Raw genomic sequence first — 13092 nt, forward strand, 5'->3', positions numbered from 1 at the left:
AGCCGAGTGTACCTGACTCCACCTGCAGGTTGATCACATACTTCCTGTCTGACAGGAGGCAACGCGTGAGGCTGGGTAAGTATGTCTCTGAATTCAGATCTATTAGCACCAGTTCCCCTCAAGGCTGTGTTCTTTCACCTCTTCTATTCTCCCTGTATACCAACAGCTGCACCTCCAGTCACCAGTCTGTCAAACTCCTGAAGTTTGCGGATGACACCACCCTCATTGGGCTCATCTCTGATGGGGACGAGTCCGCCTACAGGTAAGAGATTGACCATCTGGTGACCTGGTGTGACCAGAACAACCTGGAGCTCAACGCGCTGAAAACAGTGGAGATGGTTGTGGACTTCAGAAGGAACCCAGCCCCACCCACCCCCATCACCCTGAGAGACGCCCCAGTCGTCACTGCGGAGTCCTTCCGCTTCCTGGGCACCATCATCTCTCCCAGGACCTCAAATGGGAGCTGAACATCAGCTCCATCACCAAAAGAGGGCAACAGAGGATGTTCTTCCTGCGGCAGCTGAAGAAATTCAACCTGCCAAAGTCAATGATGGTGCACTTCTACACCTGCATCATCGAGTCCATCCTCACCTCCTCCATCACCATCTGGTTCGCTGCTTCCACCGCTAACGACAAAAGGAGGCTGCAGCGTATCATCCGTTCTGCTGAGAAGGTAATCGGCTGCAATTCGCCATCTCTACAGGACCTGTTTTCCTCTAGGTCCCTGAGGCGTGCAGGCAAGAGTGTGGCTGATCCTTCCCACCCGGGTCACAAACTCTTTGAGGTTCTTCCCTCGGGCAGGAGGCTGCGGTCCATCAGGACCGAAACCGCCCGCCACAAGACCAGCTTCTTCCCGGCTGCCGTTGGCCTCATCAACAAGGCCCGGGACTCCCACCTGACTCAGAATTTTATTCCATCCCCACACCTCAAGGATGTGTTAACTTAAAAAATTAACACATCATCTCATATTATATTATACTGTATTACATTGCATATTGCAATCGGACACTGTTTACTGTTTTGCATATTGCATTTCACTTTTTATATCTTTTATCTTTCATATATTTTTATTCAGATAGGTTTATGTCAAAATAAATGCTACTTTGTATGAATATTGGAAAAAAGTGAGTAAATAAGAAGTAAACAGTGAGTAAATATATACTGGTTTTCTACTTTTTATTGCTTTTCCTATGTATGTTGTATTTATTGCGTTTTATGTTTCTATGTTCATTGTATGCACCAATAACCAGAGCAAATTCCTTGTAGGTGTAAACCTACTTGGCAATAAAATACTTCTGATTCTGATTCTAAATCTGTTGTCTGATCCACACTCCGGTGCGGTAGGTGGCGGTAATGCACCATAACCTGGATGTCAGACAAGTAGCGGAAGCAGCTGCCACCGAAAGCGTTGTTGCTAGTTATCGCCGCCAGAATTTGAGACCAGTTTCTTCCCTGCAGGTAAAACACAGAAAATTTAGACTGAAGTCTCAAAATGTTTGGTTCTGTGGCGTCTGTAGCATTTGTGTCACGAGCTGCGTTTCATGGAGTCGATGTAAAGCCCTCAGCTGACGCACATCCGTTAGCTGTACCCTGCTAAAGAATATTAACGAAGTGTTACTTTAAGCTAACGCGGTGTTTTCGGTTCAGATGTGTAAACACATTAAAAGGCAAACATCCTTCATGATTCTGCGGATATCCACGTCCTGAGACAGTCAAGCACGTATTCATAGAATGTAGCTAATACAATACAGAAAACGTTAGTATGCAGCATTGGACCTATGACTACCTACATTTTCTTTCAAATTCCTCTTTGTCCATAATTAGAATCACCACTCAATTAGTCTCATAAGGTGTGACATCCTCTGTTGTTAACCCTCAACAAGAGTTAGGAGAAACTACCAAAACAACGTGGAAACCTCAGAGAGAACCACATGTGAGGACCCCTCCCCCAGGACGGACAGAGGTGCAATAGATACCGCGTGTAGCAGACACATCAACAAAATAACAGTATTTACATAAATGCTTAGTGATCAGCAGGAAAAGGCAGATAAGAGAGATCCAGCACGATTCAGGGTTAACATGGGGAAATAATAAAGTGCGATCGCTCATGTGTCGTCTTCACTGTCATACCATACTTAAAGAGGTGTGTTTTTTTTTTCTTCAATCTTTATTGATAGAAACAATGAACATAGAACTTCATTTTCAAATTAAAATGGCATGGTACAATGTGAGGCATTATTTTTCATAGATAAAGCAGTAATGCTTATAATATATTATAAAATATAATGACAGAGGAGGGATAATACAGTTTTAAAATGAAAAAAAATAATGAAAGTAAATAGATCTAGCTTAAGCTTCTCTATTAAGTAACACATGTTTAAATCATGTGTCTCCATAAGTTTCAGAGATGAGAAGTAGCAGTACTGTGAAATGTGAAATTTGTTTAAAAACATTTCTTTTGTAAAAAATGTTAAAACAAGTTGACCATATGATTATGTCATTGTATGACTATTGTTGTGTTCCATCTTTCATACAAAGATCTCATTTTCTTTTGGGATCTTTTAATTGAGGAAATAACCAGTAATGCAAATCTTTGCCATAAGCACTTCAAATTGTGTTCATAGCTAAAGAAAACATTTTCATAATTTATGGCAAAACAGAACCTTCAAAATTATCCTGAAGGATATATTCTATTGATGTTTTAAAAAGTGGACTTCCTTTGCTTTAAAAAAATAAAATAAAATGAACCCGGGCTTAAGTTATTTTTACATTACAAGTATTGCTACAGTTCTGAGCTCTTCTTTTCTCACCCTCACCAGGTTGCTGATTTGTTTGAACTGGTGAATCTCTGAAAATGAGTGATCAGAAAAGTGACCACAGTGATGTGGACAGTCTGTCCGACAGTGAGGAGTCTGAGCCGGAAGAACAACCAAACACAACTCCCTTTGACCAAGAGCTGGACCATGATGACAATGAGGACGGGGACTTCGGAGGAGTTGTCGTCTCTGCTCAAGCGGCTCAGATGTCATTCAGTCTGAGAGGAGGGGGCTCAGCTTTCTCCAACCGCAGCCAGAGTATCTTTGACAAACTGGACAATGCGGTCCAGCGGACTGCATCTTCTACGAGCCAGGATAACATTACAGATGAAGTGTTTGCTTTGCCTCAGCCTCTGTGTCCCAGCTTGAAAAGGAGCCAACCTCAACCCACCAGCTCCACACCACCAAAAAAGAAAGAATTCCCAGACTACGTGGCGCACCCTGAGCGTTGGACCCACTACAATCTGGAGGACGTGACTGAGACCAGTGATCGAGACAACAGCAGAGTCGCCCACCAATTCCTGTCCAGTCTGAAGAAGGACAGAGAGTGTGATTCATCCTGTAACATCGAGGAGAAGATGATCTTCTCCAGACCAAACAAACTGCCTAAGGACCTGACAGCAGATCAGCCGTCAGCTGTCAGAGCAAATGCGAGGGGGATGCATCTCAGTCATCTGGAAGATGAAGAGGGTTGGATGGAGGCCAGAAAGAAAGTAAAGTCTGGAGGAAAGGGAACAGAGCAGGAGGAAGAAGAGATCAAGGAGAGAAAGACAGACAAGGAGAAAAACATTAGAGTTTTGGGTCAACCAGAGGAGGAGAAAAAGAAACAGATGCCTAAAGAAAGAGAGGAGGGGACAGGGGTAAAGACTGAGGATGCCAAGCCCAGCTTTACCACCTTCAGGAAACCTAAGAGTAAAAACTACAGGAAGAGTACAGAGCAAGAAGACAACTGACCGTGATACAACTATCACTTCTTCACTGTCATGATGATCCAAGTAGAAAACTCCCTGTTGTACAGTCACGTGTCAGAGCTCCATCACCAAACCTCCTGCTCTTTAGTTCATCAGATATTCTGTGGCCTTGCTGGTAGAAAGTTTCAGGTCATGAACAGAATAGAACAATCCAGTAGATTAACACTCTGGACAATGAAGATGACAATTTTGTGTCAACTAAATTCAAGGGCAAAAGCCATCTCTGAGGATCAACACCTGTACAGTCCAATACTGGCAAATCATTGTATTGTTTCGTTAACTGTCGTAAAATGTTTAGTTTGTGTTCCAGGTTTGATCAATAAGCTCATATAGTGATGGTGGTGTACTGGACTGCTGTGTATTCAGAGGTTGTTACTAATGTAAATATTAGAATGGACTCTGAGTAAGATGTCATCCAATACAACAGCACCTTTAAACAGAAAACTGGATTCACACATTTCAGGCAATATCAACAACACCTCAAACTTTATAAAGAGAAATGTTGTGACAGAACTGGTTGATAGCTTGTATCATACATATAAACCTAATAAAATGGACGTTGTGTTTATGTTATCTGAAGTTTGCGTACGAATAAACAGGAACTGAGTCCAGTTACCACACTGGATTTTATCAAGTGAGCTTGATAAATAAAATGTTGAACTGCAGATTAAATTTTTTGAGTAAATATATGAACTGTAACGTTTTCTATCTGATAGACGGATTATTCCTTGGTTTCATTGGGCTTCCCAAACCTTAAACATCGAATAACTGTTTCATTAAATGCATTAATCGAAATGACAGCCAATTGGGGACGTCTCAAAAATCATTTTTGCATTTAAAAAGGCATCTAAGCGGAGATCTGGCAACATTCAGGATAGTTAATGAAGGTTCAATAGTTGTCAGGCCAAATACTGCCTATAGCCATTAATTAGATGTTGAATTGAACAGCAACATAAATGTCTGATGGTCACCAAAATAGTAAATAATAAATAGATTGAATATCAAAGTAGTAAAAAAGTTTGATGCAAACATTGGTGTAGGTCCAATATTCAATATCATTTTCATATAATCAGCTTGCCTGCATCCTACTTACTATTCATGAGTTTACAATCAAAATACAAATTATACATACCAAGCTGTAAAGAAAATAAGATTGAATTAAAAGCGGGTCGCCCTCACACCAGAAGTTCGGCAGCGGATGACACCTTGTTATACTTGTCAATAAAACCAGAACATTGTAATCAATTAACTAAACTTCAAGCATGTTTCAAGGACATACAAACCTGGATGATCAGCAATTTTCTCTTATTAAACTCAGATAAAACAGAGTTTCTAATACTCTTTCCTAAACACCTTATAGATTCATAACCTGATGACATATTTATTCTAGATGACTTTGCTCTTGCTATCAGCGAATTTGGGAGTCATCTTTGATCCCGATTTCTCCTTTGAGCTCATTTAAAACTTATTTCAGGGACTGCCTTCTTTCTCTGTCTACATCCAGACTTAATGTTGTAATTCCTTATTATCAGGCTCCAGCAGTAAATCCTTAAAGTCTCTGCAGCTTGTCCAAAATGCTGCAGCACATGTCTTGTCAAGAACCAGGAAAATAAACCACATTTCTCCTGTACTAGCTTCACTAAAGTGGCTTCCCATTAAAGTTAGAAAATAATTGTAAATTCTCCTCCTCACCTACAAGGCTTTTACCATCATACCTTAAAGACCTCACATTACAGGACCATATCAACCCACCAGAGCCCTGTGTTCTTAGAATTCAGGCGAGTAGGCTGAAAAGGAAGGCTTAAAACCGTCCTTTTTATAAAGCTTATAGTTAGAGCCTGCGCAGGCTTGTCTTAGACTTGCTCTTAGTTTTGCTGCTATAGGTCTAGATGTATGTGCCTCTAACCGTTAGCATATAGCTCCAGGTCTACCAGCTGGATCTCATGGTCTATGCAACTGGCCAACCTGGCACAGCAGCTGATAGGACACACTTGTTTTCCCAGTCAGAGGCTGTCTTGCACTGGGAGCTGAGGAGAGACAGAAGGACACAGAGAGTACATCCCGTACCAAAGAAGGGAATCGAGCACAAGCAGTGGAAGGATTTGAGATAAGATAACAAACAGTCAATTGATATGGAAACAGAGTGAAGAAGGAGATACTAACAGACCAAAGCTTGTGGTAAGACACTATCATGTGTCTGCAGGTGTGACACAATGCATGGAAATAACATTTCAAATCTAAATCAGAACCTGGTCTGTTTTACCAAACTACTGAATGTAGTTCCCCAAAGTGAAACAGTTTATTTTCCTGAAAATACTGCACTTTAAATCAATCTGTTATCCGTTATATATGTAATGGGGTCAATCCTTATTAAAAAGCTTTAGCTAAAACAGGATAGTTTTAGCAGTGATACTTTCCCAGTTATGGGAATTAACTGAAACTCACGTTGTAGTGTGTGAGTGTGTGTGTGTGTGTGTGTGTGTGAGCGTCGCCATGCACGCTGTAATCTCCTCCAGTCAGCCTGTACCCACAAACTAATGGGAATACTTGTAAGTAATGTACCGGAACATTTATCCAGAGTTTATACTATTATATCTGTGACATTGAGCGTTATTCTCTTTTCCTGCTTTAGTACTTGTCGTCAAGACGATAAGGATGGCGTGGGTCTCTTCTTTATTGTAATGAATTGAAGGTATGGCATAATGATGTGTTTTATGTTTAAATGATTTCAAACGTTTTGATAAACTTGATTAATAATTGTGTGACCTAATATGGAATGTTTCTTTCATAGGGCTGCCTTCAGGCAGAATATTTACGGTCACTGTTTTGACCCACATTTAGATTTCATTTCGATTATTTGGACTTGATTAGATTTAGTTTCTTTCTGATTAATTTGTTGGATTTCTGGTTTCTTTCTTTCTTTATTTTTTTGTTCTTTGTTCTATGGGTAATGTGCAATATGGCGGACTGATACTGTGCAATCCTGGTTTAATGGCTTGAATATTGGTGAGTTATTGGCTCTGTAAACTACTCTTCTGTTATTTCATTGTATAATATCGCTTGCAGTGATAATCCACTGGTGCAATCACACCAGTGTTGGGATTCCTAAAGTGTGCAGTGCTTGTTTTATGCATGATATTTAAGCTTTGTTGAATTGGGTCTGGATCCTTTAACTTCTCTCTTTTTAATCTGTTATTTATGTCAAGTAGAGGCCAGTACTCCATACTTTGCACCTGATCCTTTGCTGTTCGATCAGTCTTTTTAAATAATTTGTACGAATTTAATAAATTGTCTATCTCTGAAATTATCAGCCTCCCATCCCGTTTATTCTGGATATATGTGGTGAAACCGATTGGCATTCAACTATCACCCTAAACTTTTGACAACTACATATACACCAGGGCAAAAACACAGATCCTCTTCTCTAAAAAATTAAACACTTATTAGCACCTCTAACGACTGAAATATTAAGTTTAACTCGACACATAAAGTGAGAGGTCCAAACTACAGATTCATAAACAAACCCCAATTAATGAGAATTTACTGGTTGGGTCGAACAACAAAGACAGGCTTTAGCTGGCATCAGAAATGCAGCCAGTTAACTTGCTCTTTCATTTGGCCCACTAAAGAACCAGGTCGCCAAGTGGCATATGAATTTTATTTATCTACTCCAGAGCAAAGAAACCGGTTTAGCAGCAATGACAGCTGACACCATGTCACTCGACTCATATGGATGGGTTAATGTGTATGACCTGTACTTCAATCAGCCACCAGAGGGCAGTCAAGACTCTAAATTCTTCTCATTGTGTGGGTGTGAGAAGATCTGTAAACCTGTTACTTCGACTAGAGTTTGCAAACCACACATTTATAACTGAAACCCTGAATTGTAAACTGAGGAGTAAAGTTTAAAAGGAGGTGGAAGTTATCAGGTGCAACGAAAAATGCTTTAAAGTTGCATTATGGGAAATGTAGGTCACAGACAGTCTTCCCTTGGCCTCTGCTTTCATGTTAGCTTTGTAAATAATTGTCTCTGAAATCAACAGTCAAACCCATGAAACTAGAACTTTGTAATGAAACAGGAAGTTAAACAACCTCACACACATAATCTGTTTATAGAGATTAGGAAACATAGAGTTCTCACACAAAGCCCTCAACTCAGTTACTGGAATATCCCTGGTGTAGTTTTACTGATTATGAATCTTGTTTTTATTTGCAGTATATCAACAGAAAGACTTTCTACATGTTTTTTTGGATTATTAGTGTGTACTCATGATCTAGATGTGTTGGTTGCTTCCATAAACGTCTTTATGAATATCTCCTGAAAGCACAGTTTACATGTAGAACAATTAACCCCTCCCTCTCTTACCTTTCCTGAAGCCTCGTGGGGAAGGAGCGTCTCTTACAGATGTTACATTACATGTCATTTAGCTGACTCTTTTGTCCAAAGCGACTTACATTTTTAGAACACTCAGCATTTATGAGGGGCAATTTTAGGGGTTCAGTATCTTGCCAAGGACACTTAGGCATGCAGATGGGAAAGAGTGGGATTCGAACCGGCAACCTTCTTGTTGCAGAACACCCGCTCTATACCTTAGGCCACGCTCTCCCCAGTAGCATGTTGGAGGCCCAGCGTAGGCTGCGGGCTCGAGCCCTTTCTCCATCCGAGAGCTTCCAGGCCCTGATGACCAGGGTTTTTACACACAAGCTTTTGTTTGCGTGTTTGAGTATGAACTGCAAATACACAAGGAGACAATCATTCAGAAGTTTTTTTGTATTATATGATGTTGTATTTATTTGATTTCTATACACTCCAAAGCATTTTTCAAGCCCTTCTTAGAGGTGACACATTCAAATATAATTTGCTTTTCTTAATATATAGCCATGTAAATAGTGTACATAAATATTTTAACAGATGTAACACAAAATATTTAAATTGTTTCACTCATCACATTCATGAACTCAAAATAAACGACTTTAATTGGGGGACAGCCTCTGGTTGTTGATTCTCCAGATGTTCTTTGGCGGCCAATTTTTCAGTCTGCTTTGAGCTGCAAGTTAGAGTCACTTCTTGCAGGTGGAAGAACAAACCTTGATGAGTAAATGTATACATTTTTCCTGCTGTCAAATAATGTTGATTCTGTAATATTGACCGGAATATGCTGTCAGAACTTAATCCAGGCCACTTTTGCTAGGTTTTTCGTCAGATCGGAATTGGTGGGTAATCTGGCTAGCTAGCTAGTAATGTCCGCCTTTTCCTCGCTGCAGAGTGACAGTGACTGTTACTCACTAAAGTTTTAAGTGAGTTACAGTGGTGGTGGTCTCATTATTATCAGATTCTAAGTCATAAGAATGAGAAGCAGGATTTGTATTTTTTTCCTCACGTTGAAATGAGCTTCCATAGATTCTGACCCAACAACTGATGAACTTACTTCTATGAAACTGCAGTTCATGTAAGAGTTCTACTTTATATTTTTGTTTCTATTTTTCTATTGTGTTGTTCAGCATTGTACTTAGAAAGTGCTTTGTATTTGGGTTGTTTAGGCCTCCGCCACTGAGGGTGCAGAGAGGGACATTGCACATTGCAAAGGACGTGGGAATCGTGATTGAAGGCATCAAAGTCATGGACAACTTAGGAAGGGTGATAATGCTGTTTGGGATCATTAATGCCCTTGATCAGAGCTTTCCAGACAACCTCATGTACACTTTCGAGTTTATTCAGAAATGATTTTGAATTGGCACAAGCTCAATGCAAAGATACAGCAGCTGAAAATCTAGTTGTTTGCATGAGCGGGAAACATAGCCAACAAAGTTCTGCGACCTCAGTGATGTTTGCCTGGGTATGATATTTTTAGAGACTGGATTTCCATGAGCTGAGTCTGTTCACATATGTAAATTCTGTCCACATAACTTCCCCTTTCCATCTACTTTACTTTGACTCTGCTCTACACCACTTGTTTACTGTTGTTTTCTTTGGTTGTGAATGACCTCTTGATGCTGCCAGTCACTCTGTTACAGATTAAAAGCTACATTTAAATTACTGCTTTAATGAGTTATAATGAGTTAAAACCGGATTATGTTGGTCTGTTAATGTTTTCATTTACAGATCAACAAGTTTATTGCCTCGTTGTTTTCGGACTGGGGGATTGCTTGGCATTTATTTTTCACCAGTTACAGAGCTGGGCATGAGAGTCAAACTGGTGAATGGCTATTTCTGAACAATTGTGATCAATATTGCTAAATACATGGACCCAAGGGGAGACATTTCCTTGTAAATTTGCTTCTTTATGGCTGTCATGTTGAATATTAGGAGAACACTGTAGTTTTCCTGGCCTCTTAATGCTGCAAGTCACTCTGCTACAGAGTTGTTAAGATTATCATTTGTTTCCAATGCATGTCAACAGGTTTTGCATTAAAGAAAAGTTTTTCAAGGAAAAGTTTATATATCATAAGTACAAAAATATATGTATTTGTTTTGATGTTGAATTCAGGATTACTGACAGGATTGTGTTGCTTTTATTTCCTGATTAGTTTTTTTCTTGATATTTGCTGTATGTCAAACAAACAAAAAAGTTTTCAATGTTGGTTGGTTTTTACTATGCCAGTTTCTGAGCATTCAAAATAAAAATAAAATAAAATGAGGTTTTGTCTCATGCGTCTAAACGGGGGATCAGATATAAAGCAATATTAACTTATTAACTAATAATTTTTTGTGTTAGACTAACTAAAATCAATTTAACATCATCCATGTAGATATTTTACTTTAGCTGCCTTTCAAAAAGATAAGTAGTAGATATACTAGTTACTGTAATAATGTTATATTAGCTTTATGTGAGATAATTTAGTTGGAATAATGAGAAGAGATTATATTGCAGGTATTTGATTAAATTGAGTCGGAGCTACAATTGAATTGAATTCACCCGATGAGTTATTTTTTTCAGTGTAGCCACTTACAGGAAGTATCTTTTACAATTAAAAATAATAAATCAAATTTCAGGATATTTAACCTCTTAAGAGGAATTTACTTTCACTTTTTCAGAAAGTGTAACTGAACAGTGGATAGGCTGGTGTACTGCAGGAGTTTGTCTCAGTCTCAGGATGGTGTCAGGGGGTAGCTCAGAGGAAAATGTTGTTCTCCTCCATCCCTGTTCAGCACAACTCTAACACAGCCTCAAAGTTTGAGACAAGAGAAGATCTAAAAATGACAAACAGAGACACCAACACAGGGAATAAACAGTCCTGCAGATGCACTCGCGGATTTTATCAAATCTCTGATTCTCTTCTTGCTCACTGTGGATGTCTTGCAAAAAAATAGCACAGCTTTAAAAAATAAGCCTGGTGGGAATTTTAAGCCCAATAATCAAACTATAATGCCACTGAGTAATTGACATTATAGTCCCAACAGTCGCCTTTTCAACCAAGTTGCACCAATTATTTTATTTGCCCTTATTTAACCAGGTCGGTCCCGTTGAGATACAATGACCTCTTGCAGCGAACTTAAAACAGTGCTTACCAAATTCAGAGTGAACTTTGGGCATAATTAATAAATAAAACTAATTTGAACGTAAGCAGCAATTGCTCTGGGATTTAAAGATGTAATTACATAAGTAGTGGGGGAGCAGACCCAAGATAGCTTTATAAATAAAAATATGCCAATGTATAAGGCGGCGTGCTGCCAGAGATGGCCACTCAACTCGAGCATATAAGATGCAGCGGTGAGTGAGGGCTTTACAACCAGTGCCAAACCTTAAGGCACCATGATATACAGTGTCTAGAGAACACAGAGAGTTTGCTGGGGCATTCATATATAAGAGATCACTGTAATCAAGTACAGGGAGGAAAGTGGTAGCAATCCACTTTTTTTCTGGTAAAAAAAGAAAAACAAGATTTGTGACGGAAGAAGAATCCAAGTTTCACTCTTAATTTTTTTACCAGATTTTCTACGTGTCAAAGTCGATAATCAATTAAAATGCCGAGATACTTGTAACCAATCATGCTTGATTTCTTTTTCAGTCAAGATACATGAATTAATTCCTGAGAAATCATCAAAAATGTTATCAAACACTCTCATCTCACAATCTTAAAGAAAGTGAAACAATTCTTGGACCCACAACAACATTAAATGAATTATTTCTAGGGTCCCTGATGTGAAAACCAAGGAGGAGCCCTGATTCCTCTGTGAGCATCAGTGACCTTCCCCCATTATAGAAGTTGGGAGAGAGATATTAGAAAGAAGCAGCTATTGAGACCATGAATGTCAGGTATAGTGAAGACTAATATATGGGAATTTAAATATCAATCATATTGTCGCATCACAAAACTCACACAGTTCAGCTGCATGTTTCCTGAGGTAATGTCCTGTCAGTTGTATTAATAAACTAATAACCTTTTATTTTACAAGTTTTTTGGTCGAACACAATGTGTTTGAACGAGATGTGCTGTGATGCACTGCTCTGCTTCTATTTTCATTAGAACGACAGGTCGGGCTGTTCCTGCTGGCCTAACTCCTCTAGTCTCTCCACCATGAGTGCAATGCATGATGGTATATATTGTTTGGTTAGTGACCATCGGTTGTACACTACTTTTCGTGATGCATTGTGGGAAACATGAGTCATCACATAAGGTATTAAAAAAAATCAGTAAATATTCATACACCACAAAAAAATTGCGAACTCAGCTTATAGTGATAAGTGAGGGGTTTGGATCACAGCCATAGGCTCACAGATGAACTGATCAGATTTCAGTTGCTGGTGGTTAACCTATTAAACATGTTTTGGCCTCTTGAACATGATATTTCAAGTCTGTGGTTCGATCATTTCCTCACATTTTGAGCAGTTGTCATTGAAGATGTTGAAGATCATGATGAAATCTAATCTGTTCATGATGAACAGATTAGATTTCAGTGGACAAAGGTCAGGGTGACATCACATGAGTCCAGAAAAAAGAATGTATGCAGAAATAAACCAACCCAGTCTCATCAGAAAACGTTCAGTGGCTACGTTGGTCCACTTGGAACGACGTTACCATCTCACAATCTGGCCTCTCAGATTGTGAGATGGTAACACTTAGTCCTCCCATTGTTTTGCATTGGCGTGTTCTCACGTCACGTGACTCACAAGCTCCCGTCTGTGGAGAGGAAAACATGGCGGATATTCCTTGTTTTTTCAGATAAAAATATAATTTTGTAACTTAGTTTGGGCATAAAAATACATTCTGACACCATTTCTAGCGAGAAATGTGCTCTCTGCTTCCACAGTCTTCAGCAAGTTCGTGCTTATGATAAATATTTAATAGTTATTACGAATGTT

General features: G+C 39.2%; 1 protein-coding gene across 1 annotated transcript; it reads left to right on the forward strand.

The window, feature by feature from the left end:
- The first annotated feature begins 543 nt into the window (after positions 1–543).
- On the forward strand, positions 544–4360 carry tssc4 (tumor suppressing subtransferable candidate 4). Its single transcript, XM_062383787.1, has 3 exons — positions 544–673; positions 1345–1458; positions 2820–4360. The coding sequence occupies exon 3, from the start codon at positions 2855–2857 to the stop codon at positions 3767–3769; it is 915 nt and encodes a 304-aa protein (XP_062239771.1). The 5' UTR covers positions 544–673; positions 1345–1458; positions 2820–2854; the 3' UTR covers positions 3770–4360.
- The last annotated feature ends 8732 nt before the right edge of the window (positions 4361–13092 follow it).

This window comes from Platichthys flesus, chromosome 24 (assembly GCF_949316205.1).
Source record: "Platichthys flesus chromosome 24, fPlaFle2.1, whole genome shotgun sequence".
Lineage (NCBI taxonomy): Eukaryota > Metazoa > Chordata > Actinopteri > Pleuronectiformes > Pleuronectidae > Platichthys > Platichthys flesus.

What these genes read in the sequence shown, in the direction of transcription:
- tssc4 (XM_062383787.1), top strand. Translation starts at nt 2,855, where the DNA reads ATGAGTGATCAGAAAAGTGACCACAGTGATGTGGACAGTCTGTCCGAC.